The following is a 26,916-nucleotide window of genomic DNA, read 5'->3' as shown; positions in this document are numbered from 1 at the left end:
AGTGGTGCTAAGAGCGATTGCGTGATTGACAGGGAACATGAGTTATGCGCATTTTAGAACGGTTTCTGTGTCTCGGCACCAAATTATCGCATGTAGAATTGTTGACAAGAAAAACTTGCCTTTGTCATTTTAGTAGCTTCAAAATTCTCTATGGAGTGATGATGATGTCGTAGGTGGCCACTCCAAATTCTCCCAGGCTCGCCAAAAATGATCCTGAAATACTTTCAAGGTTTGGCTCCTGTCGCGAAAGGGCGCTGCTGTGACTCCATGGATGCTCCATATCTGATCGGCGAATATCTGGATTTCTGTAGTGGAGCGTTACGTTCTGACTACAAGGTACTTTGGATGGTTTACATCTCCCTTCAAGTTTTCAGATCTGGTACGTGCATGAATGTTGAGTGGAGACGCCGTGTACATTTACTGGTATTTGATATTCGACCGATTGATGAACCAAGTTCCAAATAATCCAGATGCGTGTTCGTGAGCAACTTCGATTGTACCCAAAGTCAAGCTACGGATTCCACCGTCTCGGGATTAATGGCGTGATGCAGTAGTAAATTCAAGACTTTCTCGAGCATCAGTAGCAGTATCGTATCACGGAAGTTATTGAACGGGTGATAGGTGCGCAGTCGCAGGGAAGCTGCCATGTGGTCACACGAGTACTTGAGTAGTTTGGTGCTTGATACTTACAAAGCAGGTTTACCAGCATAAAAAGGCCAGGGGCATTAGCAGTAGGGAGTATGGTCAAAATCCACAAACCGAATACGATCTGGCACAGCCCTAGACTCCAGGAGAAGGGAGGTTCGTTGTTCACAGTCCATACCCCCAGTAGCAGGAAGTCTCGGCATATCCTTGCTGAAAGTAAGTCATTCGTCCCCAATACTAACACGAGACAAAGCCGCCAGATGCCTCACCAAGTAGTTGAGCTTGATGTATGGAGTGATGACTGGATTTGAGCTGCAGGATAGCCAACCAGACTCTGATGGCAAACAGAAGAAGCCTGATCATCACATATACGACTTCTTGGCTCCGAATGGTGTAATATGTCTTGGCTTGAGAAATTGACCTGCTTCGTACGGACAATCCGATACCACCTTGATCTGGGGAGGTCTAGCCGATAAAAGAAAAGAGACCAAATCCTCCATGAGGTGGAATCGTTAGTCGAGCGTTAGCCCCTATCGTCGAAATCTTGCTTCAAGTTTGAACTTTGATAGTATTTGAGACAGGCACAATCATATTTGATGGAGTGAGAACAGGAAGAGGTTCTAGACTAGAGATCAAAGATGAGGGAGAGGTAGCACAACAGCATGCTTATAGACAAGGAGAGAATGAACATGTATTGAAGAGGGGAACTTTGCACAAGGCTGTCAGTCCATATTTGGATGCTAAAGGAAAAAAGAAACTCCGAGGTTTTCCCGGAGCGGAATTTCTTCTCCCCGCATTTTGCATCAAAATATTGTCATCGCCTTGACTTCGGTGGCAGACAGTACAGTAGAACAACAATTTACCATCAATGGGTCTGGCTGCAGTCTACGGTCGAAGTTGAGCCATATGTCATCTCATCCAGGCAATCAAGGCAATCTAGTGTTTTCTTCCAGCCTCGCAAACACACCCTAAGAACGATGGCAGCATCACCAACGTCGAGTCTTGACTCTGTCCTGTCCACTTCTCTTACGCTTTGCGAACGCTTCATTTCGTCTCTCAGCCCTGATGGCCTGGCTGATTCGCCCGCTGAAGTCCCAGAGGCCCCTTCTCCACTACCCTTGTTAACAGCCGCGGCTACGGCTCTCCGCGCACAAGTCACCAAGATTTCACTGCTTGCAATTACAACCCCGTTCACTCCTTCCGCCCTCATCACCTGCATCCTCCCTTTGAACGAATCCATCCTGACATCATTGGTGACTGCGGCGCTTCTGATCACACCTCGAACATTTACTCTGGCCTACTCTTCCGACTGTCGTTACAGTGCTTCAGCTGCTCTGAAGGAATTGCAAGGACTCTTGCGTCTGGTTGACAAGCGTGGCCAAAACAAGGACCCGAAGACGGAGGTGTCAGAAAGCGAGAAGAAGAGCTTTACAGAGGCGACAGGTCGAGTGTGGGATTCCTGTGACAAGCTGAACGCTTTGGCTGCTGAGGATGTTCCAGGCTACGTTGTGCGCAAGACCAAACAGTGGCTTGAATTGATGAAGGACGCGGTCAAAGAGTTGGAAGAATGGGACCCCGAAGAGGAGTTCGACCAGGATGATCCCTTTGGGCAAGACTTTAGTGACGATGACACCCCCCCAGATTCGGAGGAGAAGAGTGACGAGAACGACAGAGCTGCTATTTCTGCTGGCGTCAAGGACCAAGCGTTGAAAGTCCTTAGCCGCATCCCACAGAGCATCCACGTGGTGATCAAACAGAGATTAGAAAATTCCAGACCCTCGCCAAGATTGTCGGCAGAAAAGGTTACTCAGCTGGGGACAATCATGACGCAAACCCGCCAGATATCCGAGTTGATTGACGAGTCAGCAGAAGGAATGTACCTAGGCGATCTCGAGCTGTGTTTGAAAAAGGCTGGCGAAGCTCGAGCTGTCACAATTCAAGTTGTGGAACTGGTTGTGCCCTCCGACTCGGACGAGGAAACCAAAGAGGACAAGTACATCAAGAGGGCATTGGAATGGATCCAACAGGTCGACACGCGAAGAGGGTCGTCTTCAGCAAAGGCGAGCAATGAAGGTGCAAAAACCTAGACCTAGAACTGATTGATTTCTATGATATGGTAAACGTTGGATACGTCAGACTGGTCGCGATCGGTCAGACAACCAGGTCTCTTTCTCGATCCTCAGCGATCTCTGGACCCAGAGCACAGTGATCCAAATCCAAATGCCAGCCCAAACATTTGGTGCACCCCAACCGACTCCATAGGCGATATCATCGGTAGTCAGCCAGATCGCCGCGATAATTGCAGCTCCGACAACGATGGCTGAAATGGACCAGAACCACAGCAGTTGCAACATCAATGCTCTGAACCTTGGCGATGCATTGTATCTTGCCATGGCTGCTTGTCGATAGCGTTTGCCTCCCCTGCCGTCAACAGCACAGATGTCTTCCATCATGGAAAACGTCAATGGGGGACATATCGAGTTCTTGACGTGAGAGCTGATTCTGAATCTCATTAGTCTCCAACCTCGTTGGGCAGCCACCCCATTGATGAGAAAGATGGCGCCAAAATTAATCATGCCGACCGGCATTGGTAGAGCCAGGGCTTTGACATTGGGGTAGTGTGGAATGCTGAAGATGATGAGGATAATGGTCATGACGGTGAGTGGCATTGCCATGACGTGTTGTGCACTGTCGAATCCCCATCGGGCAGCGCCATAAAGTGGTCGAAATTCGTCGGACTTTTGTACCAGGCGCCAACCTCTGATGCCGACCTCGTAACCGCTGACGAAACCAAACAAACTGGTGATGATGGCGAAATAAATACCTATTGCACAAGTCAGCTCGATACGAAGGGTTTTCCGGGGCCACGGATGTACATACCCGATCTGACATTGGTTCCTTGACTAAAACCGTAGTAGAAGGCAATCGGCACAAAACAACACTCAGCCAGACATAAAAAGGTAAATATAAAAAGAGCTCGTTTATGGTGTCTGAGGTTGAAGGGCAGTTCTGGTGGGCCCTGAAGATGACGACCGTCCCGTGCCGTGACCGAATTGAAGCGAGTGAGACTGGTTTCAGTTTCTGGGACGAGCGGAGTCGTAGTCAATGTCGTTATGTTGGAAGCCGTGTCAACACCACTAGGATCGGGGTTTGGAGGTGACAATAACGAGTCATTGACCTTTTTTTCTTGGTCAGAGAGGATGTCATGGCTTGCCTGAACTGATGACGGCCCTGGTTCATGCAGCGGCTTTTCATTCTGAACCTTTGTCGACATTCTGAGCTGCAATTGACGCGAGGTCAATGTCGAGCTAGATGCAAGTCGACATAAAACGAGCGACGACGACAATGAAAAAATGGACAACGATAGACAAGGTTTAATAGAGAACAGCTTTGCAATTCTTGGAAACAGCTGGAAATCTATGATGTTGGCGTTGTGACAGGTCACAGGCATTTGAGAGTTATGTCAGGTCTGGGCCGACGCAAATGCCGCATCTTGTCCACGTCTTGGTATCTTGGTATCTTGGTATCATGGCGCAGCATCAACTTCTTGTATGACTTTGTCCCGATTGGGAATAGAATTTGACGACGTCATGACTTGAGGACTTTCCAACCAATAGCAGCACTGGAGCGACCTCGCTTTCGGCCGTTTCAGCCACAGTTGCGCCACAGATCGGCAGTTCCTGTGTGGCATAAATCCAACGCCACAATTGATCCGCCGAATACCCAGATCTTCTGATCTTCATGTATAAGCAACATCCACCTAATCAGGATGCCACTTCCTAAGGGTTCACACTTATTGTGTTGCTGGCGTGAAATACAGTGAGCCAATGATCTTGGCCTTCTTTTCTCGTACATTTGATGACAACTCTCGGGAGGTGATTAATCCTCAACACGTCGTCTACTCCGTAAATGCCGGCTTTTCGCGGATGAATTATTTGTCCGTGCCGACTTTGGCCGAATGCTCGTGATTGGACAATTGGTCACGCCACTCGTCGTTGGCCTTTGACCCTGAGTCTGTTCTAGAACGAACCCTCGGTGCCCATGGTTCTCTCTTTTATATTGTTTGTTCGTCGTGTCGTCTTACCCAGAGGGATAACATCTAAGAAGAATTCATCTTCAAATCACCTGAGATATTGCTCTCTCCGTCGCTTCTTCTTATCTCGATGACTGTGCCTCTCCACTAATGTGTGTCGTCGCCATCACAAAAAAAAACAGGGGGATGATTGCCATGACAATTTCCATGATCTGGATGAAAGTAACGGCCATGGTGGTAATGATATGAGCCGCAATGATTAAGAACGCCCTCCCAATTTTGGATAAGATCATGCCGACATAACCTATTATGAACAAGGTGATTGCTATACTCATCCACGTAACGAAAGCTACCATAATGTCCGTCAGCCATCCACAAACATATTCGATTGTATAGTGGACCATGATACCAGTGATGCTCTGAAAAACCTGCTCTGAGAAGGCGTCGTAGAACTGATTTACAGGATGACTCATGGCTGATGCCTAGTTTTTTGGCCTTGTCGTGGAATTTGTTTCGGAAACAAGACCATCATCTGCTGTTAGGGTATTGTCCCATGTTGGTACGGTTGAGACAATGAGAAAGATAATCAGGACGAAGTCACACCCTGAAAAAAAGCTATTCACAGGTCACTAGTTACGCAAAAAGCCAACTTCAATCATTACTTGGATGTGACGTGGTGATATCATAGGTCAGTCACTCAACTTCAGCCTACATTATGAACACACATCACCATGTCAAAGCCTCTACTCATCATGTCCATGACTATCCTGCGAGGGAATTTCTAGTCTCCTAGACATACAAGCCATCATTGAGACCGTCGAGCCGCCTGCCTTCCATTCCTATCGACTGGCCTCTGAAACACCACCAGCTTTGTCTCTGCCTGATATTTCAATTGAAATACGAGCCCCCACCGATATCAAACATCTGACCAGTGATGAACCCTGCCTCAGGGCTGGCAATGTACATGATAGCATGAGCCACATCTTGTGGTAGACCCACCCTCTTGACACACTGCTGAGCCAGCATCTTTGCAAACAATGGCGCTGCGTGCTCGCTGCATTGCGTTCTCTCGGTCGCAATCAAGGTTGGAGACACGAAATTTGCTGTAACTCCCGGACCTGTTTCAGTCGCCAAAGCTCGCGTGAACGCTGCCACAGCTCCCTTGGATGCTGCATACACGACTAGACCCGGCTCAGGCTTGATGATGGTCTGGCTCGAAGTGTTGATGATTCTCCCATATCCTCGTTTTTGCATGTGCGGCAGTATTGCTTGAGTCAAGAAGAAGCAGCTGTCCATGTTGACCTGAAATATTTTGCGATACTCGGCCAAGTTGACTTGTAGCAGTGGCTTCGCGGGATATATGCCGGCTAGATGGGTGAGGATGTCCACCTTCCCTAACGTAGCGACAACTTCGTTGATGGTCTCATGGACCTGTTTCTCATCGGTAACGTCACAAATCCGATGTGACACGACTCCACCTTGAGCCAATAACAGCTGCTGAACCTTTTCGACTCCCTCTTTGTTGATGTCAACGAGCACGACGCTCGCCCCTTGCGCTGCAAACAACTGAGCTACCACTTGCCCTATACCCTGCGCCGCACCTGTGACAATGGCAACTTGATCTTTGAATTTCTTTGAATCTAACACCACCTGGGGCTCTGAAGACTGCGCTGGGTTCATTCTGGGCTTGCACTAGATTTTTACTGATCGCGATTTTCTTGCAGCGAAATATATCCCACTCTGGGCTAGAGAAGAATTACTTTGATATTATATATCAGCCCTAACATGCTGCAAGGTGCGTTGCGAGACAATTATCTCGATTTCAAGTGAGGGGTTTGCGCCTGCAAGGTTGATTGGATCTAGGATGTTTCCCCCTCTTTGGAACGGAGGTGGTATTTGGCGGCGTTCCGTATCTTTGAAGATCTCCTTCATAAAGCAGCGGATCACACTCAAGTCACCAATGGCTGAGATTCAGGCAAGTGGTCGATCGCGAGCTGGGTGGGTCCATCAGTATCGTACTGGGCTACTCCAGGTGCTATACAACCATCCATCGCTTGTCTCGTGTAGATTACTTGCCATCATATACTTTCAGACCTTGGCCTGACAGTCTCACTTCTGACACCGATCTGTTGCAGACCAACGACATTAGCTTGACAAGACACAACAAGAGCAGGACGGGGACAACTCACCAATCCAGATGAATACCTGGCAGATGCTCCGACATCTATACAGTGACCTCCAAGTCTTCTAATGAGCATCTTCCAGAGATACCCTGATTGTTCTACACGGAATCCTGCTCGCCCAAGTGAGTCGAATCGACGAAACTCGGCATCGACAAGTCGTCTTCTCCCAAGGTAACGTGGACAGCCGTATCACGACGATAGGCAATCCAATGACCTGCCGATCCGCATCTTCAATCGATGAGCTTTTGTTGTAAACGGAATCAGGCCATTTCCGGTAATGCTCCACGGGAAAGACAGGGGCCCGACCTCGCTGGACCATAGTCACCGCAGCTGGCTTTCGTGGCCAGACTTCATGAGAGCCGTGTTGTTGTCATGGTTCTCCAATGGGAGTCGTGCTCGCCAACGCCACCACAGGCAAGCTTGTGATAACGTTGATATTGGCGCGCCCAGCCAATCCGCACCCAGATCTTCTTAGAATGGATTGGCTTGTACAGCACAGCTTTAACACCCAAGGCGGAGACAAAAGCCACCGGGATGCCAGACGAGTTCCCAATGAGAGAATCCTTTGTAAGACGGGAGATTGTGGCAAGTCGTCCTTTCCATGCCAAAGTTGGGAATTGTTTTGATGGAGACCTACATATTGTATTATCATGAGTGTTGCCTTCGCAATCGACCATAGGGTATGGAGTACAGGGCTTCCACGTGCACCGTTAGCGGGTGATGTGCGAGCCTAGCTGATCCCCCGGTTTTTTTGCATGCGTCCTTTCTAAAGAGTGTATTGATCAGCTTTCCCTCTCCCTCTTCACCGCCGTGAGACCATAATTAACATCGAGCTGCCTGTCTCCCGGAGGGGGCACACGTAAACACATCTCGTCGCCATCAAACCACTCGGCTCGTTTTCCCGCTTTCAACATGATAGACCCACCCGCTAATAGCGACGCTGTCTGGAACTAACTTCGTGGCCTTGATATACTTGACATCGGACTCGACGGCGCTATCAACTTCGGGGAATGGGAGGAAGTCCAAGTTACGGGACTTTGCCTCGGCAGTAGCATCGGGGCTAGATCAACGTTATCAGGGGAACACGACCTCCTAAGGGTCCAAGGCTTCCCTACCCCAGATTTTTGTCGACAAGAGCATAAGCGTCCTCGTTTGTAAATGTCAACATGCCACATCCTGTATGCTTGACCAGAACAATCTCCTGAGTGCCCAGCAGCTGTTGAGAAATCACAATGCTTCGCAGTGCGTCCTGTGCGGATGCTCCGGCCTGCAGTTCTCGTCAGCCTCACCAAGCGGTAGGAACTTAGATGAACGAAGAATCGCCTTCTCCGAGTCCACGCACGTTACGGATCACATGGGCGTCCCCGAGCTCGATTCCAAATGCTTGTGCGGGATCAATACGTGCATCCATACAGGTCAGGACGAGATACTTCTTGGCTGGTGGGAGGGCAAGATGACCCTTGGTGAAACCAGACGAGTACTTCTCTGACGCTGCTTCGACATTTTTCTGGATCTCAGACATTCTTATTACTGCTCGGTTTCGAGACGTTGGATGGTCAGCGTGTGGTTAGGATAAAGTTTCTTCGAGGTAAGGCGTGAAATCGAGCAACAGGCAACGTTGTTCTTCTCCCTCCATTCCAAGAACTTGGACGAGAGGGGTCGAAATATAAGCGATTCCGACCGGAGCATCTCAATGCTGTATTAGTTTCTCACTCGATGGCGTGCTCAAACGATGGCGAGTGCGTAGTCCAACTGTGGCTAGACATGTTCGCCTATCAGAAAACCCACCTCCGAGTGGTTGGTCGCATGGGCCTCCCGATCAGGTGTGGGGTAATTTATGAGCAAGGCTTTAACGAACCACACGATCCCAGGTGTCTAGATGGTCACTTGGCCTTTGTGGGTTGAGATCTAATGCTTTTGGCCAGACTGAGAACGCGCGATCAACGATGTGGCTCCGCACATCGGAGTAAATTTTTCCAGACATTGGTTCCACGACACTGCCATAGCTCACAAGGGCTTTATTTACCGTCCCAAGCGATACATCCACGGACCATGTCGGTGGGAAAGAGATAAGAGGGAGGTCTTTGTCCCTATGTGGACCGCCTCTCATGTAGTAACCGCTCCCACCGTCGGGTATGTCAGCATTGGTAGAGCAGATGCTGCTACCAGATTGAACGCCATGAAAATTGCCATATGCGAGTATTCACATGTAGCTGAGCTCTAGCGTAAGCAGTACATTAGAGAGTTCCTGTCCATACTCACTGTTGTGGAATTATAACGATTGGTTGCTTGAGCATTATTCTCTCTTCCTACCAGCAACGCCGAGTGGCATGCTCGTCCATCACAAATCTCTCTGCTTGGAGGTATAGCTTGACAAAGATTTCGGATTTTAGCACCAATAAGCTCTTCCATGAAGGTTGCTCCAGTCGGCTGCTTAATTACCTCGATTCTCTGTATCGTCCTCGTCGAAGTTTTTCCTCACCCCTCGGAAAGTAAGCCCGCCAGTCGAGATTCTGACCAAAGGTGGCATGACTTTGTCAGGTTTGAAATTGCCCTCCGTTCGATCTTCGCCCTTCTCCGGCCAGAGGATCTGCTTATCAATAATAGCTTTGACCATGCTTCCAACGACCAGCAACCACACCACAACCAACAGGCATGTTAGGACGCAGCCGATAATTTTGAGAGCCTCAATCTCGAATGAATTTGCGATGGCAAATGTTGCGGCGGTAAGAGCTGTCTGAGGAAAGACGAAACTAAACCATGGCATGGAGAATGGCACACGGTGCTTCTCCCTGAGACAGACGATGTTGGATGCCAAGCTAACAAAGAAAAACCACCAGGCCAGCCCCCATACCCAAAGTGAGAACCAGCTGACGGAAACTCGTAAGATCTGAGCCGCAAGCTCGCCGGGCACCCCGATAAAGGTCGATCCAGGAGTTTTTGCAATGATGCCGGGTAGATTCATGACACAGTTGAGCATTCCACTGACCGTGAACGCCGAAGGGCCGACAGAGACAAACATGCCAGGTCGAAGGGACTCGACAGGAATCTTATGCGAGAAGAGTCGATATACATAGGCCGAATAGATGCTTAGAGAGACGAGGAAACCAATTCCTTGGAGTGTGCACCCACCAACAATGACCTGGATGGCTTGGCGAGGATCAGACAACTTTCCAGACAGTGCCCCAGCGTGAGTTCCAATGATGAGGAGGGGATAGGCTGGGAAGATCCAAATTGGAGTCATGCGATCGAGGGTGAACGATTGAGATGACCAGAGAGTCAGATAAACGGTTAGACTCAGGCAGAAGGAAAAAGCCACGTTGATCCAGTAAAGAACCAGCAATGTCTGGTTAAGCCATTCACCGGCACGACCGCTTCCAAATTCCGTCATGTCAATCAACAGTGTACCCCACGATACAGCAAAAGCTGGCACAAAGAGCGATTCAGTGGGATGAATCAGGCTTGCGAAGAACATGTGCGGATACATGATAAATCGGGTAAGCATCATTGCCCAGATGATGATATAGCACACCAGGGTGAGAAGGAAGAAGGTTGTTCCAATGGCGTGCTGTCCGTTGAACGGGTATGGGACTGGTGATAAATAGTCAGCAACCGTTTTCTTTGTTGTGCCGATGCCACTTTACCTGATCCTATGGCATTTGCAAGACCTCCAGTGGCCATAGTCAATGTGAACCATGCCCATGTTACGTGTTGAACCCGTTGGCCCCAGGTCAGGTTCTTGGGTTCATCGGAGTCTGGACTTTGGTTCAAGGGTGTCGACTGGTGGCGTCCATTGCTCTCATCGACGGATCGATCTCTCTGCTTCGGTGATAGGTCTCGGTCTGCATTTTCACCTCCGCTTGAATCCCATGTCCTTGTAGGCCTCTGCGACCGTGATGAACCGTCTAGTGAAGGCGGCTTTTCATGGATGGACGAGGACGTACGGGGATCCGGGGGCCCAAAAGGTTGATGATCGTGCATTCTCTTTCTTCGACTTCACCATGACATTAATGATCAAGCCTGCGACGTGGTGGGCATAATTCGACTCAAAAAAACAACAAACGTGTCTAGTTGCCCAATTCACCAAAGGTTGCACGTTTCCTGTAGCTGTAATTTGGCAGATTTTCCCACATTTATCCTTCAAAAACAAACCTCGTCATATCTCATGAGCCGAGCTTGACTATGCCCCACAATTCCCATCATCCACGCATCCTCACAACGCCAGGACCAACCGTTAGGCTTGCATTGGCTTACTTCACAGCTGGGCACCGAAATTATTCTTAGGTGAATTCCCTCAACATGACAAGGCATGCCGCTTTGCCGTGTCCGAGGCCAGCATTTAGTCCTGCATGGCTGACGCGGGGAGTGCGATCTTGGTATCCGCCATTGGCCCTTTTGAATGCGCGTACGATCCATGAGTGCCTCATTGAGTGGCAAACCTATAGACTACCTTACCCAGGAGCCACTGGCCCACATCTCGAGATCACGTACTCATTGCACCCCCGGGACCCCTCTTTCCCCTCCAAAAGAGGGGGCTCGGAAGGGCCCATCACGTGGCAAAAGTATATGAACATATTTTGTAAACACCATTTTGGCCCTCAAAATCATGCACGGGCCTGTGGTCTAGGGGTATGGCGTTCGCTTCGCATTATTTATTAACCTGCGAGTTTGTGAAAGGTCCGGGGTTCAAATCCCCGCTGGTCCAACTAGTCAATCGAGCCATCGATTTATTTTATTTTTGGTCGATTTCTCTGGTAGAGAACAATAAGCAAGGGTAACCGAGCGTCGAAATGCAAACTTGAGGAAGTCTCCCCGATGTTTTTTGCATTCATGATGAGTTGGGGGGAGCTGGTGGATTTTTTTTGCTGGTCGTTGTGGAACAGGCTAGGGACTCCTAGCTAACCGGAACCCCAAATTCTCGACGCTGTGTAGAGTAAACAAATATCTAACGTACCATTATGTTGTAAAAGAATGGCTTACGAGTAGTTGCCTCCGTGAAGTTCCGGTGTTTGAAGCAAGCTATGGCGAATTGTCAGCATTGTCAGAGCATGGGGTACGAGCCCTGTCAATGGTCCTGGACAGTTGAGAAAGCCTCTAGAAATGCATCCACATACTGTATGTCACCAACATGAAACGATACATCATTGCTCTGGAATCACTTATTCTCTTCCACGGCGTTCCAACCACCTGCATTCAATGTTTTCTGCTTTACTGATATCCCCCGTCTTATAGACCAGCTTTCTCGGGTACCGGCACAGATTTCTAGTCAATTGAACATCAATCTGCCGTCGTGGTCGCGGCAGCAAGTGTATCTGGCGGCTCACCCTGCTCGACCCATGAGATGGGAGCTTTCAAAGGGTCTGTGCTTAATTGACAATTATATGTCTTTACTTTTCCAACCGTACTATAACACACAACAAAGGTGAACGTGGGCTTTGATGGCTACGAATCAGGACGAATACCTCCAGTCCATGACATTTTCCAGACACTACCCATCCGAATAGTCGTCGATGATCGTTGTGTACCGTATCCAAACACAAAGGGCCACCCCCCATAGCAGTAGGATGAACGCGTATGCAACAACACAACCATCCACCCAGTAGATTATGCTCGTTTCAATATAGGTGGACAAATGACTCGGGTGATTGGCCTACAACCCTTGGGCGTCGTTTTTCTTCTCATTGGACAAAGATGGCTGTGAACAGCGAGATTTGGTGTACAAAGTTTGGCGACGTGGCTTGTATTAAGGACGAGCCTGGTCGAACCAGGATAGGGCTAATTCACTTGTTGCCTAAAGCCCGAGAATCTGCTATTGATCAACCACGTTCGTGAAAGGAAGCCCACACCACCGGCCATCAACCCACCGAACTAACTCGGACAAGGGAGGCTTAAATACCAAGTGAGAACTCAACACCGACATCGATATCCCGTGCCATCTTGACAATCTTTGAGAAGTCGACGGCCTTTTCGGCTGCCTCCTGCAAGTCTGTGATGGAGAAGATCTTCAAACCAGAGTTGTTCACCTGCTCATATGTTAGGAGATTGAAAAATGTAGGTGAGCTCTCAGATATGGACTTACCAACTCAGCAGCCTTTTCCATGTTTGTGCCTTGCAATCGGCAGACAATGGGTAACCGGATGTTCATTTGTTGAACGACGTTGATCAGACCTTGAGCGATGGCGTCGCATCGGACAATGCCACCGAAGATGTTGACAAAGACGGCAGTGACCTTCGGGTCGCTAGTGATCAACTCAAAGGCACTCTTGATGGCTTCGGGAGTAGCTCCACCACCGACATCGAGGAAGTTTGCTGGGGCACCACCGTTCAACTTGATGATGTCCATGGTAGCCATGGCCAGACCGGCACCGTTTACGAGACAGCCAATGTCACCGTCGAGCTTGATGAAGTTGAGGCCATATCTAAGTAGATGTGAGAATTGGAAAGAAGCAAACAAGGGTAATTGTGGTCTTACTCGGCGGCCTTGACTTCATCAGCATCTTCCTGCGAAGTGTCTCGCCAGCTGAAGACTTCCTTTTGTCTGAATTCGGCGTTGTCGTCGAAGCCCAACTTGGCATCCATGGCCAAGACTTGGTGATCGCTGGTCTCGCTGAGGGGGTTGATTTCGATCTGGGTAGCGTCCTTTTCTAAAAAGACCTTGTATAAGTTCTGGATGGCATTCTTGGCGTCCTCGATGCACTGCTCGCTGAAGCCAATTTCTGTGGCAATCTTTCTGGCAATGTCATCAGTGACACCCTGGTTGATATCAATGTTGGTGGTGATGATGGCATCGGGGCTCTCTTTGGCCACGGTTTCAATATCCATGCCACCTTGGGCGGAAGCAACAATGACGGGGGCTTGTGTGGATCGGTCCATGAGGATGGCTAGGTAGAATTCGCGACGAGCGAACTTGCGCTCACAGATGTATACCGAGTTGCAGATGCGGCCCCGGGCTCCGGTCTGTTTGGTGACGAGATTGTGACCGATCATTTGACTGGCAAACATCTTTGCTTCCGTTGGCCTATTGAGAGTCAGCGGCAAGGCTTAGGCATCAGGGAGAACAAGCCGACGCACGAATAGATGACACGGACACCACCTTTCAGGCCATTGTCAAAGGTACCCTTTCCTCGACCACCAGCAAGGACTTGGGCTTTGATGACCATATCATCTCCACCTGTGATTGTCAATGAATGTTCAACCGTCATCTTGTAATGTGCATACCGATTTTCTTTGCAATGGCCTCTGCCTCCTCAGGTGTCTTGGCCACCTCTCCGTTGGGAACTCCAATGCCATACTGCGAGATGATCAGATCATTGAGGGAATCGGATAGGATCGTAGAATGCGTACGGTCTTTAGCAGGTTTGCAGACAGATATTCATGAATACTCAGATTCCTCCGCTGCTGCTGTGTCTGAAGAAAAGAATTCCGTGTCACTGGAGCCTGTTTGTATGTAGAATCTGATCAGTATTCATGTTTACCTGTGTGGTCGGTCGTGGTTGGGGTTCCGTCGCGACAAACTTACCCTTGCGGCTTTGAGTGCCGGACCCAAGCTGCGACTTCCCAATCTATACATGATGCCCACGAGCCAGGAGAAATGTCCGCGGACGAGTGAAAGAATGAGAAGAGAGCGATGGGAGAGAAGGAACAGTTGTGGAATAGAATAGGAATCCGGATATCTTGAGGATTAAACAAATCCCAGGGCAGCCGCAGCTTCTCCGTTTCTTCTCCGTTTCGCGAGCTCGACAAAGCAAGCGCAGCCGGTGGAGCTGGTCTTGGTGAGCAATGAACATCCGCGGCTCCTGCCTTGACTTATGTGAATGCTCTATGATTGGCTCATCTCCTCATTTCTTGGCATACGTACGGGATCCCTTACGGAGGAGTAAGTAGCCCAATATCCTTAGCGGGTTTCAAAGTACGGAGGAGTATTTGGAACGTATCAACGTCTTTCAGATCAATTCCCCTGGCATTTCTGGTCTATCGCCATTGCGCATTCCATGCCTCCCAGTGATTCTTATGCGCTGGTGTTCTTGCCAATCCCCATCGCTGGACTTCTTTGATTTCATCCTGAATCGGGCCTTCTATGGGTCTCCATAACTCAAAGTCGATCACGGTGCTAAATAATCAATGGAGTTGTTCCATTCGAAACGAGGAAACTGACTCACCACGTCTTTGTTTCACGTTCCCAGAGGACATTGCGTAGGGCACAGTCTACTGGTTCTATGCCCAAGGAGTAAATCGATCTTTACCGACTGTCAGGCGTCATGTTCCGGGACTGACGGTATTTAGGTACGCACCTCAAAGCAATCAAAAACTTTCCTGTGATATCTTTGCGCTCGTCGTCCGGCATGCCCCAGAAGTACAGGTTGTGGAGCGAATCCCCAGGCATTTTGGTCATTACCGTGAACGTTAGATATCCACCTGGAAGTGGGCCATGGGGACCTTGCACCGCTTCTTTGTAATCAACTAGGTGAGGTGCATATGGGTTATTGATGTTTCGAAAAACCGACAAAGCCTTCAGTTCAGCTCGTGTGGTGTTACTGGACGTTGCCTCCGTAGTGGCCTCCGGGTTTGAATTTCGCTCCGGCACCCTGGTCTTCACGTCAATCATGTCGCCCATCAAGTGGGAAGCAGTGTTCGCCTTGACCTGGCTTTGATCTTGATGATATATTCCAGCGAATTCACCTCATCATCCTGGACCCGCTTGCATGTGAGGACAATCCGACCCTCCGCGGGGCTCCCATCGTGACAATGACGAAAAGTAGTGATGGGCTGTAAAAGTTCGTAGCTTACTCCTGGTGCAAACTCAATCGTCTTGGGCAGAAATGCTGGTAAATGGACATTGGCGTCTCCCATATCGTAGATGGTTCACTTGGTCAGTCAAATCACGTCATGAATGTAATTTTGATGTCCTTGAATCAGCCAGCATGGTCGAGGACGATATAAAAACGATAATTGTGGCGAGACTTTCTCTCCCGTCTGACTGTTGTGTTGAAAGCCATCTCCTTTGATGCGAATCGAGTGGGTAGTGGTTGGCCTCCTTGGATAAGCCACGAGTCATTGGGGCTGCAAGAGCACCAATCGGTCGATTCGTGCCTGCCTTCAACTCCGCATCGCCGTTCGCTCCTTCCCCTCACTCTACCAAACAAAAAAACCCAACACAATCCAAACACCAACACTAGCACTTTTGACATTCACCAATTTGTCCTTCAGCTCAGTCTTCCTCTCTTTAACAAGGAATACACAGAAGGGATGGCCGAAGCCTGATCCCCCACGTGATAATGGGCCCCACCGCCCCAAAGGCACCCAAGGTCAGCCCAAGCGACCTTGCGACGAATGAGGCTTTACTGGCATATGCCGATGCGTCGCGATTAGCAAGATCATGGCTTAGCGCAGGCTCAACAACGAGCGACCACCAAGGAACCGACCAAGAAGCAGAGCCACAAGAAGATGAAGCTCTCAATGGTCTAGAGAAGTTCACTCAAGAGGGATATTCAGACAAGTGAGTAGACTACTGACCTACAAGCTTCCACCAGTCGAAAGTCGAGTCTTTGAGGAATCTTGCTAACATGTCATTTCGTTCCTGCTATTTAGTGGCGGTGTAGGCTTTGTGGTGTCTCCGTCATCCGTCGCCAATGGCTCTACTGCTGGCACTGGCTCGACTGGCCATGACGCCGCAACATCATTTCTTCGAACTCAGATGCTTGGCAAGAGTTTCCGATCTCAACAGCAACGACAAGGCCACAATCCAAATTCCAGACAGCCAAAATGGAACCACCGGGGCAAAGGTGGTCAAATTGATGATGACGACGAAAGCGAATCGCGCTCTCACGTTGCAAAGTCAAAGCCGAGGCCACATCAAAGGCAGGAGGCACCCAACAAGGTCGTCAATCAGCATGCCGAATCCTCAAGCGATACAATTGCCAATCAATCCCACTCTAACCAATCAGACGAGTTGGGTGGAGGACCCTCGACCTCTGGTGTCAACTTGCCAGCTTCACCATCTACTACGCCGGTGTCCAGAAAGAGGGCCAAGGCAAGCTATCTCGACGAGATCCTTGCACAGCGAGCTGCGAAAAAGAACAAAAAGGCTAGTAAATCAAGTTGAAGCCTACACATACTTTCTCGCCTTGTCAAACGGAGAATACAGAATTCTACTCTGACGGGAAAGTAACAAACTCTCAAAGAGGAATTGATATTACGAGGCCTTGGATTCTTATATTAGCATCCACACACGATAGACCAGAGGATATCTGTGGGCGAAACACGGTCCGGGGAAAACCTGTCAACCGCACGCTCTATCTGATCTTGTTTGATCCTGGACACCATTGGAGCATCCGTGATGAATTCATCGCTCCCACGTACAATCCATGTCCTGATAATTCATTCCCTGCTCCAATTCCCAAGGGTATCAGAGAAGACATCCAGCGCCGTCAGCCCAATCCTGCACATTATTATCCTTCACCGAGCCAAATGGAGCCGTTTCAAGTCGTCTGCGAGCTCACAGCTCCAGCTTGCTCTCTCTTTCCCAGTCGGTGGATGCACCCATATGTGCATTGGGGACTGTAAACCAAACAAACCGACATGCCGCACCCTTGCAAAATCCGGTCCCTGTTTGAAAGGTCAAAATTCATGTCTACAACAAATCGGTCCACCCGTGTCGACCAAGAGATATGGGGGACTCCAGGACCAATATTTTCTTAAAAAGGAGATCGTGTCATTGAAGTCGTTTCCGTTTTCGGTCTTCGAGGGGACCATCATCTTCATTGTCCTGCTCGGCCGTTTCTGCTGGGTTTAATAAGGAATGTAAGGTGGCCATGCTGCCACGGCGGGTGTTAGGAGCGGAGTGGAGCTCAAAAGTGCTGCGGGGAAATCGACTTCCATTAGCAAAGGAAACATTCTCGACGCCGAGCCCTGCAGGGGGAAGGTCCGAGGGTGGTGGTGGGGAGGGATGGCGAGCCGCCACCGTCTGCCGACGAGGTCCATTGATCTCATACTGGGCTAGCTGGTCTCGAATCTGTTGGTCGCCCGAGTGGGGCGGATGCTGAGGTGACGACGGTTGCCACTGTACCGACGAGTGTCCCGACGCGTAGGGCGAACCGCCGTTGGGGTTTTGATTGGGAGCCCATCCGTGCTCTCGTATATCGGCCGATGTGTGTCTTCGAGCCAAACTGAGAGGCGGCGGGGTGGTGACCGAGGCCAGAGGATGCACACTCGTGGGCGGTTGGGGTGGCAGCGCTGGGCGGCTGAACCCGGGTGAGGCTTGAGGCAAACTGATAGAGCCATAACGACGAGGAGAGGAGAACTGGGGTGGAATTACAGGCACCGGAGGCCTGAGGCCAACATGTTGGGGCTCGATCTGGACAGAAGATCTCCGGCTATCGGCATAGTTATAACCCCGCGGTGAAAGTGGCGGCTCGAGGGCGGAACCGGCGGGAGGGTAATATGGTGGCCGGCCGTTTGTGGAGAGTGGGTCAGTGGGAGTATCGAGTCCACGTAGCTGTTCCAATTGTCGAGCGACATCCTTTTGCATCTGAGACGCTTCTGCGTAGACGGAACTTTCAGCCGAAGATAGGGTCTGAACAAGACCGGCAAGGTGCTGAATATGGAGATGACATCGACCCAGCATTTCCGACTGAGACTGGCAGCGTGTGCTCAACATGGCATTGACATCTTCCACACGCTGGACGCGGGCGTGAATATCGTAGAAGGCCTGTTCGAGGCCGCTCATGCGCTGGTCAGAATCCTGGGGTAGGATGTCGGCCGGAGTGCCGGGCTGGGAGGGGCCCGGTTTGGCGCCAGAGAAGGAGTCGCGATGAATCAAGGTATGTCTAGAGGCACGACGCTTAATGTCCCGTAAACCCATGAGATCGCCCTTTTTAAAGCTACCATTGCCGTGCTTGAATTCCCACAAGGCTGATTCCGGATTGCCGGTGTGGAAGACATCGCTGACTTTATGGAAGCCGTACATGTTGAGCTGACGCACAAATGAGGAGATGTTGGTGTGTTTAAAGTACTGGGCGAGAACTTTTGAGAATTCGCTGGAAGGCGACATGACAAAGCTCTCGTTGGTGTTGGACCAAGCAATGAGGTGTTTTATGGATCGATCTTCGAGCATGCTGTAGAGTTTGTGGATAAAGGCTGTCTGAACGACTTTGGGCCCTTGAGAGGCTCCAACGGCACCGGCGGTTGCAGCGTTGGAGGCTGACGGTGCGTTTGGATCTTTTCCTCCATTGGACATGGTATTGCCTGGTTCCATGTCAGGGCTTGTGCCCCCGTGGCCGCTGCCAGGAGGGCCCATGTTTTGGTTCGCTGGGGATGTGGCTTGCATTGAAGAGTCGTCATGCGACGAGATAGGCGATGTGTCCATGTTATTGCTGGTATTGGTATTGCCGTTGCTGCTGGCGTTGCTGTTACTACTGTTGCTAAGGCTGGGGTGTCCGTTCTGAGGAAGAACGGCCATGGAGCGCGAGCGCTGGGAGGGGTCAATTGGGGAGGATGAGCCAAAGGGATTTCTCAATGTCGACTGGAACATGGTACTCATGGCGGATTGGGGAGGTATTTAGTCTGCAGGGTTTATATCCAGATGTCGCAGGAAGTGAAAGGAATCGCCCACTACCTACGGAGTTTGTGAATCGCGATGAGGTTGTCGGTTGGGTCATGTAAAGGCTCGATACTCTCGGCGCAGAAGATGGGTCGCCCCACACATTGGTATTGTATCAGCAATCTGCCAGGACTGTCGTAAATGTGGAGGGGACCGGATGAGGATGAGACGAGGGGAGCGAACGAGGTAGAGTAATGGCGGCCGGCGGCTGAGCAACGAAGGACTCGGGTGCAAGGTAGGACTCGAGTGGAGGAGGGTGGTGGTATGCGAGAAAAAGAGGTAAAGGTGGTTTGGAGGTCGGAAAGGAAAGACTAGCTTTCGAGTATGGTGTCGGGAGGGAATGTCGTGGTGTCTCGGTGTCAGGTGTCGAGGAGTGCGCAAGAAGGGATGGAAAGGTGGTGGGCAAGGTGTGTGAGGTGTGCGAGGTGTGCGTATTGTGGAGGAGGCTGAAATGGAAATCTCAGGTCGCGCAGGAGGAGTGGTGTGGTGTAGTGGAGGGAGATATGGTAGGAGGAACAGACCCTAAGAGAAGAAGAGACGGCGAACAGTTCGAGATGAGTTCAAAAACCTGGGGGCGATGGATAAATGGCAGGACGGAAGCCCGAGGGACAATGTCAGTGCCAGTGCCAGTGCCAGTGCCAGAACCAGTGCCACAGATGAGTAAGTAGTGACAACGAATGAGGGCCGGCGCAGGACTTGAAAGACCTGGGCGAGAGGCGCGCCAAAGTCAAAGCCAAACAGGTGCAAGTTGCACCCGAGTACTAAGGACTAAAGGCAGGTGGCAGGTGGACGAGAGTTTGCGGCTCTGGGGAGAGAGGAGCGTCGTTAACGAATGACAAGCGATAGCACACGCGGGCCCGGGTTGTTCCAGAACAGAAAGGAGAAGGTGTGGTTTGGTGTGTGGTGGAAGCTCTGTTCCTCCAGAAGAATAAATGGGGGTTTGGGTTGGTCCGTGGGTAGGCAAAATACGAAGGTTTAAAATTGCAAGAGAATCCCCATCGATCGGACAAGAGGGATGGGAGAAGAGAGCACAGAGGACTAATCGTCGTGCGGAAGTCGTGCGGAGGGTTTATGTGTACATGATGGAGCAATGAGGAACGTGATAAAGAGGAGATAATTGACGTGGTGTGGTGGGTGGCCAGGACCGGAATTCCTGGACTAGGAGGGGGATCCAGGTGGATATTGGATATTCTCAGTGTTCACAAGGGACCAACACCGAAGGGCGGAAAGATGGCCAGATGGCTTGGAAGGAGGGGGTCAAGACTCAAAGGCCAAGAGGGGATCCTGGGGGGTAATTATTTCAGATTGGCGAGTGGCAGTAAAGCCATGAGAGGCCATGAGGAGCCATGATTTATGATCCATGGGGGAGTAGATTGTATTAGAGGCTCGATCAAAACATTTTACTGCGCGCAGAATGATGCCAGAGTTGACCAAATCTCGCCACGACCCAAATGAGTGCTTAAAATGACTGACTGAGGATTGATTCTGCAACCTCGAGTATCAGAGAATATCGAGAGTGTTAACTAGAGCCGGCACCCGGGGGACAGGGATCAAGCTTGGAAAAATATCAACAGCGCCCATACTAGTACCTACGAGTTTTTACTATTGTCCCCAAATCCCTCTTTGGTTAGAGCCGTAGAGGCCATAGCCCACCAAAACTCCCTTACTTATGCCTCCATACACCACCTACAGTAGATGCAAGACACCTTGAGTGCTAGTCAAACTGGCTGGAAGATTCCCCCCAGGTCCAACCAACCAAGTTAGGATTGAATCGGTGGACAACGAACAATAGACGGGGATTAGGCATCTGGACAAAATTAGGGGTGCTACCTACTGTGCCTTCGCATAGGCATACTCCGTGCCCAAGGGAACATCCCTGGGAGCTGGAGCTGGTTAGGCTCGCATTTATGATTTGATCATCGACCTGAAATGATGCGGAGCTGGCTCGCACGCGACGCGACACGCAGAGCAAGAGACCAAAGATAGACTTGGGGGAATTGGTTAAGATCCATGAATGGCCGCAACTCACAAGGGCATCTAAGTCCTAGAGTGCTGAGGATGCAGTACCCTCGGAATTGTAGATTGTGCAGATAACGAGTCTTCACTGGCTGATGACGGTGGCGGACGAGATCCTCCGCTGGGACATGTACGTAAACTCCATCGATTCCATCCTTGCACTTGCAGCTCCTGCCGATACCCAAGAAAGGCGCTCGGAGAGTCCGCAAGGCAATCATAAAAGTGCAACCGCCTATTGTTTCATCAATCGACATGGTCCATATGTGTAGACAGTTGCCGAGGGGCAGGACCCCCTTCCCTTTCGGCTCAACCCATGGGCTTGTTTCGAGGGTGGGTACAGCAATAACAATCGGAACTTGTAAAAGATGTTGAAGCCTGAAATCCCACACAAGGTCCTTGAACCCGCCAAGACGTACCCCTCGTCCGCCTTCGCTAAGTAGCGACCTACGAGTACATCGGTAGGTAACCTAAGCCTGACCCAAACACTGCCAGTCAAAGATTTGATCCTACCTGGAAGCCTCCAAAGGGCCAAGGTACCTTGGTATTAAATTGATCGGTGGCTAACTAAGGCGTCTCATTCGCTGATTAGCAAGTTATACCGATGAAGATCAGTCCATAGCCAGTATCAACGACGTCTCATTCAACTGACAAGGAAACAACTCGCAAATTGTACTTGGCCGCAGCCAAGAAGAAGCCTGGCTGGCGTTAGTTGGCGCGCTTCACCGCGAGTACATACAGCATGCGTAGGTGCCGATCAGGCCCATGCTTCAAGCATGGCAGGCATGGGTAAGGTACTGTTCAGGCACGTGGAAAGGTGCATGTTGCTACCTGTTTACAGTATAAGGTAGAGTTGCCAGTTGCAATAATTCGGCCCTCGGTCCACCATAATGGGCATGGTGGGCATGGGTGTCCCCCTCCCCTCATCCGAATCCTAGGGAACTCTAGGCCACAGGAGCGTCTGTGCGTCTGTGCCTTTGTGCCTATGCCTCGCCTTCTAGACTCTCTAGCATCTATGACCCATGACCATCCACGCCCCCGCCTTCATATACCTTGACACACGGATTTGTCCCCCTCCGACCATAGCCGGCATATTGCACAAGCTAAATAATGTTCAGTCTAGGTCTTCAACAGATTGAGTGGTCCAGCAAGAAACAGGGTCATTATTCGGTAGTCTGTCGTCTATCGGTTGGGTAAAGATGCCCTGTTCTTGGCCCTGTCCACCTATCGGAAACTGCCTCATGGGCTCTACCGAGTACGGGCGATCTGCAGCCAGAGAAAAGGATCCATTCATGACAACTCGTAAGCGAAGCAAAGTGCACTATCAACTCACCATCTGAAAATCGGGCCTCATGGTTGCACCAAGTTGATTCACCCAACCCCCAAATCTATTGGTAGCTGTTACACCGTGCCATTACTTCTACACTATGTCGGCAGTGGAGGTTCATCAGGCAGTTGACCCCAATGAGTTGTTCTAAAGGTAGGTAGGTAATTACCCAACTTTGCACAGTCTATTCTCTTCGAGCAGGTCCTAGACCCCGACTCCCTGCGCTGTAGCCCGAGGCGCCCCTCAGCCCACTATCAAGGTTGGGATGGTGGGAGCTTGTACCGCCTAAAAACCATGATTCATACCCCACCCATCCGAGGATAATCGACGCCATCTCTCCCCCCAGTCACCCCAAGCGCCCTGCCTCTACCACTCTATCAAGACACACGGGACTACTTTGCCCCGCCCGTTGTGATATCTGGCAGCATGTCCACTTGACTGTCACTAAGAAAGGAATAATCGACGGTACTGTAGATGCCAGGTGAACCAACCTGTAACAGTTCTATCGATGATGATTCCAGAGTTGAGTGGAAACCAGACAGACTACTGACTAGACTGTCATTGACGGATACCTGCTTGACCTTGATCTGCATTCCAGGCTTACAGTGGCTCCTTAACATCCCACGGGCATGGCCGACTCCCGTGGCATGGCGTGTCCCAAGGGAGCGGTTTTGAACAATGACTGGTCATCCCCTTTCCACATAAATCCATGTCCATGCACGTCAAATCACGTCCTCTCCTTGAACACGAGCATCAACATCGCCAAGTGACACTCCAGAAGAACCTCGTGCTGGACTAATATTCAAGTCGTGTATTCTACATCGTGACTCAAGAATTGAATCCCCGCTGAACCCGAATTTTGCATTGGCTCGTTATCCACCACCAGACGGGGTTCAAATCGGAGGGGGACCTTAGACGTCGTACTCTGCCAATGACAATTACGTGCCTTGAAATCTTCACCCCATTGGATCCTCCATCTCTGATCAAAGCTTTCTGTTGACAATTCTTTACGCCCCGTTGGGTTTCCAACATGTCTAATCATTGATTCTGTCCTACCTTTGTGTCACCAGTACCATCTTGAACACCCGTGACAGCACTCAACCATGATTTGCTCATTGCCTGATGTCGGAAAGCAATGTACGTGATCCTTTCGGCCACCGTCCAGTTGCGTGTAGGTTGTCGCAATGCTCCTTCCATCTTATTGAATCGGTCTGTTTTGGCTCGGACGTGCCTTCTCCTTCAGGCTGTTGCCTGTTCCTCCGTCCGACACCTTCGTGATCTTTTCGTAACCCTCTCTTGAGTTGCTTGCCCGTCAACGATGTATTGATGAACCATCTGGCAACGTCTTCCCACCAGCAACGGACTACGAAATCCATTTTCGCATCACCATTTCCTGACCGCCACTTCTCTTGGCTGTTTGCGACTGCGATATCGAAAATTCAGAATGCCGTCACTCAGTCTGCCATGTCAGTAATCGAATCCGGACGAGCATGTCAATATCTGACAATGTCTCGAACCATAATGGCATGTGAGAATGATTTCTATCATAAGTTGGTTTGATCCTAATACGGGAATTCTGGTCCGAAATCCCGTGACCCCGCATCCACTACAACGTTCTCGGTAAACCTGCCGCTCTTAGTTTCCGATTGTCCCACTCAATTTTCCGTCTCCAAATCTTTTTTGGAACATCATTCCAAGCGCAGTGGATTTTCTTTGGCGACAACTCAACACCGCCCTTTCCACTGAGACAGTTACTTAGTCCCTGTCACTCGCTCACCCGCAAACTGTCCGCTGGTATAACGACACTTCAAGAGCACCCTTGCCAACATGTCCGCTGCAGCAGCGGCTCGACGCCACAATCCCCTCGAACATGACATTTCCACCGCCGGTGGCCGTCTCCGGACAAAGTCAGTTACCGGCAAGAGGAAGTCAAGATCTGACGACACTTCCAGCCGCGGAGATAACTACATCGATGCTAGGTCCTCGAGAAAAATCCTAGCAATTGCCCAAGACCTCGCAGACGAAGAAGCCGCCGATCAACGTACTGCAAAAGCCGTTCCCTCCCCGCACGCCGCTTTCGGTTTTGATTCCAGATTTGCTGGAGATCACCAAGACGATGATCAAGATCATTACGCCGAAGAAGATGACTGGGCCCCCGACCAAGAGGAAGAGATTGTCATTGACGAAGACATGGACCCTGAGGAATTGGCTGTCTACAAGAAATTCCTTAACCAAGGAGAAGATCTCGCCGATTTTGCTCCCAGTCTTGCAAATCTTTCCACCGGCCCTCGATCTCATGATCTTGACGCTACAACGTCACCTGATCTTGACAACGCCGAGGGACAGCCGACCAACCTCACAGAATTGATCCTCCAAAGGATCGCCGAGAAAGAGGCCCTCGACGCCGCCCGCTCCCAAGGACGAGAGCCAGCCTTCGTCCCACCTCCAGATGCCGTGGAAATCCCCGCAAGAGTCGCTGAGACCTTCACCAAAGTCGGTCAGCTGCTTTCTCGATACAAGTCTGGCCCATTGCCCAAACCATTCAAGGTCTTACCTACCCTTCCACAATGGCCTGACCTCCTGTCCATCACCCGACCAGATAGCTGGACCCCCCATGCTGTTTACCGTGCCACCAAAATCTTCATTTCTGCGCCTGCAGCCACCGGTCAATATTTCTGCAACGAAGTCTTGCTCGAGAGAGTACGTGAAGATATTCAAGAGACCAAGAAACTAAACGTCCACCTCTACAATGCCTTGAAGGCCACCTTCTATCGACCCAGTGCCTTTTTCAAAGGGTTTCTCTTCCCACTGGTGGAATCGAGTTGTACCCTTCGCGAAGCACACATCATCTCCAGTGTTCTCGCCAAGATCAAGATCCCTGTCCTTCATTCCGCTGCCGCCTTGCTTCGCCTGTGCGAGATATGTGCAGAACAGACTAGTAACATCAATAGTGAAGCTGCGGGGTCCACCAATATCTTCATTCGCATTCTGCTGGGTAAGAAGTACGCATTGCCCTACAAGGTCGTCGATGCTCTCGTGTTCCACTTTCTACGATTCCGTGCTTCCAAGGATCCTAACAACGGCGACGACATGCCTGGTCTGGGCAGTAAAGAGGCTAAATTACCCGTGTTGTGGCATCAGAGTCTCTTGATCTTCGCACAGACGTATCGAAATGAAATCACAGAAGACCAGAGAGAGGCCCTTTTGGATCTTTTGCTGGTTCGAGGTCATAAAGAGATTGGCCCAGAGGTCAGGAGAGAATTGCTGGCCGGTCGGAATCGGTCGGGCCTAGGGCCAACCGGGGAGGATGGCATGGTCTTAGATAGACCTCCCACGCCTCAAGATACCAGAGACGACGGTGATGATACTATGGATGTGATCCAATAACCAACCTGGAATAGAGTATCTTGTTTGGAAGTCTAGCGATGAATAATGATTGAATGAAGGCACTTGTCACCCAAAGTCATTGCACATATTGCAACGTTTCCCTGTCTCTGTTTTTGCATGTCTCTATAATCGTTACTATCATTTATGTGTGCGCATACCAGGACTCGTATCAACACAATCGCATCGCACTTTCATCTCAAGATCTCCCACCAACTCAATGGGTCGAGTTCCAGGGTATAATCATCGAGAAGAGCATATTCTGCATGCGGCACGTCCTTCTCCTTTTCTGCCACCTCCACAACCGGTATACCAGTCTCAACACCTCCATCGACACGACCGACCGACCCCTCCCTCGAATTCCGCTCCAGGATCCCCGACCACTTCTCTCTAGCCGCTCGATCGACTCCCTCTGAGCCTAGAACTCGAGGGTGTAGACTCGACTCCTTGAGTGCTGCATGTGTCACCATCCTAGCCATTCCGACCAACTTTAGTGCTCCGCCATCGATGCGCCTGACGATAAGAGTGTGGGCCAGACCTTCAAACTGGCAGATCAGATCCCCGACTTTGGTTTGGCTACAGGCCAACCCGATTCGAGCTGGATCACAGCCTTTGCCAGGTCGTGATTCGATGATCACTTTCGGTGTGCCAAACGGTTGCGGGTCCTGGGTCACATGGGTTTGTTTGTCGTGTCGACATTGTTGAATATATTCAATGGGGATTATGGGGAGAC

At 50.4% G+C, this 26,916-nt stretch overlaps 10 protein-coding genes and 1 non-coding gene across 11 annotated transcripts; 4 read left to right on the top strand and 7 right to left on the bottom strand.

Annotated features, from left to right (window-relative positions):
• Positions 1 to 242: 242 nt before the first annotated feature.
• On the bottom strand, positions 243 to 4,385 carry PV10_07706 (uncharacterized protein). Its single transcript, XM_016372638.1, has 2 exons — positions 3,526 to 4,385; positions 243 to 3,469 (listed from the first exon to the last, which is right to left on the bottom strand). The coding sequence occupies exons 1-2, from the start codon at positions 4,094 to 4,096 to the stop codon at positions 2,778 to 2,780; spliced, it is 1,263 nt and encodes a 420-aa protein (XP_016221970.1). The 5' UTR covers positions 4,097 to 4,385; the 3' UTR covers positions 243 to 2,777.
• PV10_07707 (uncharacterized protein) lies at positions 1,479 to 3,716 on the top strand. Its single transcript, XM_016372639.1, has one exon. The coding sequence runs from the start codon at positions 1,623 to 1,625 to the stop codon at positions 2,730 to 2,732; it is 1,110 nt and encodes a 369-aa protein (XP_016221971.1). The 5' UTR covers positions 1,479 to 1,622; the 3' UTR covers positions 2,733 to 3,716.
• Positions 4,386 to 5,566: 1,181 nt separating the features above from the next.
• On the bottom strand, positions 5,567 to 6,358 carry PV10_07705 (uncharacterized protein; the record flags this gene model as incomplete). The annotated part of the gene is made up of 1 exon (XM_016372637.1): positions 5,567 to 6,358. The coding sequence occupies one exon, from the start codon at positions 6,356 to 6,358 to the stop codon at positions 5,567 to 5,569; it is 792 nt and encodes a 263-aa protein (XP_016221969.1).
• A 1,382-nt stretch (positions 6,359 to 7,740) lies between these two features.
• On the bottom strand, positions 7,741 to 8,383 carry PV10_07704 (uncharacterized protein; the record flags this gene model as incomplete). Its single annotated transcript, XM_016372636.1, has 3 exons — positions 7,741 to 7,921; positions 7,977 to 8,128; positions 8,204 to 8,383. 3 exons carry the CDS (start codon positions 8,381 to 8,383, stop codon positions 7,741 to 7,743), a joined length of 513 nt encoding a protein of 170 aa, XP_016221968.1.
• A 912-nt stretch (positions 8,384 to 9,295) lies between these two features.
• Positions 9,296 to 10,369, bottom strand: PV10_07703 (uncharacterized protein; the record flags this gene model as incomplete). Its single annotated transcript, XM_016372635.1, has 1 exon — positions 9,296 to 10,369. One exon carries the CDS (start codon positions 10,367 to 10,369, stop codon positions 9,296 to 9,298), a length of 1,074 nt encoding a protein of 357 aa, XP_016221967.1.
• A 1,104-nt stretch (positions 10,370 to 11,473) lies between these two features.
• PV10_07702 lies at positions 11,474 to 11,566 on the top strand. The gene has a single exon. It is a non-coding gene; the product is annotated as a tRNA-Ala (tRNA).
• Positions 11,567 to 12,126: 560 nt separating this feature from the next.
• PV10_07701 (uncharacterized protein) lies at positions 12,127 to 14,612 on the bottom strand. Its single transcript, XM_016372634.1, has 7 exons — positions 14,381 to 14,612; positions 14,206 to 14,298; positions 14,080 to 14,152; positions 13,933 to 14,032; positions 13,334 to 13,879; positions 12,941 to 13,280; positions 12,127 to 12,884 (listed from the first exon to the last, which is right to left on the bottom strand). Exons 1-7 carry the CDS (start codon positions 14,429 to 14,431, stop codon positions 12,750 to 12,752), a joined length of 1,338 nt encoding a protein of 445 aa, XP_016221966.1. The 5' UTR covers positions 14,432 to 14,612; the 3' UTR covers positions 12,127 to 12,749.
• Positions 14,613 to 14,680: 68 nt separating this feature from the next.
• Positions 14,681 to 15,833, bottom strand: PV10_07700 (uncharacterized protein). The gene is made up of 4 exons (XM_016372633.1): positions 15,503 to 15,833; positions 15,153 to 15,446; positions 15,021 to 15,098; positions 14,681 to 14,971 (listed from the first exon to the last, which is right to left on the bottom strand). Exons 1-4 carry the CDS (start codon positions 15,709 to 15,711, stop codon positions 14,833 to 14,835), a joined length of 720 nt encoding a protein of 239 aa, XP_016221965.1. The 5' UTR covers positions 15,712 to 15,833; the 3' UTR covers positions 14,681 to 14,832.
• A 303-nt stretch (positions 15,834 to 16,136) lies between these two features.
• On the top strand, positions 16,137 to 17,605 carry PV10_07699 (uncharacterized protein; the record flags this gene model as incomplete). Its single annotated transcript, XM_016372632.1, has 2 exons — positions 16,137 to 16,357; positions 16,450 to 17,605. 2 exons carry the CDS (start codon positions 16,137 to 16,139, stop codon positions 16,961 to 16,963), a joined length of 735 nt encoding a protein of 244 aa, XP_016221964.1. The 3' UTR covers positions 16,964 to 17,605.
• PV10_07698 (uncharacterized protein) lies at positions 17,017 to 20,572 on the bottom strand. Its single transcript, XM_016372631.1, has one exon. It carries the CDS (start codon positions 19,397 to 19,399, stop codon positions 17,573 to 17,575), a length of 1,827 nt encoding a protein of 608 aa, XP_016221963.1. The 5' UTR covers positions 19,400 to 20,572; the 3' UTR covers positions 17,017 to 17,572.
• Positions 20,573 to 24,507: 3,935 nt separating this feature from the next.
• Positions 24,508 to 26,284, top strand: PV10_07697 (uncharacterized protein). Its single transcript, XM_016372630.1, has one exon. The coding sequence runs from the start codon at positions 24,627 to 24,629 to the stop codon at positions 26,184 to 26,186; it is 1,560 nt and encodes a 519-aa protein (XP_016221962.1). The 5' UTR covers positions 24,508 to 24,626; the 3' UTR covers positions 26,187 to 26,284.
• Positions 26,285 to 26,916: the final 632 nt, after the last annotated feature.

This window comes from Exophiala mesophila (assembly GCF_000836275.1).
Source record: "Exophiala mesophila strain CBS 40295 unplaced genomic scaffold supercont1.5, whole genome shotgun sequence".
In the NCBI taxonomy this organism is placed as follows: Eukaryota; Fungi; Ascomycota; class Eurotiomycetes; order Chaetothyriales; family Herpotrichiellaceae; genus Exophiala; species Exophiala mesophila.
The sequence above is the reverse complement of the archived record's forward strand: the minus strand, read 5'-3'. Positions and strand labels throughout refer to the sequence as shown.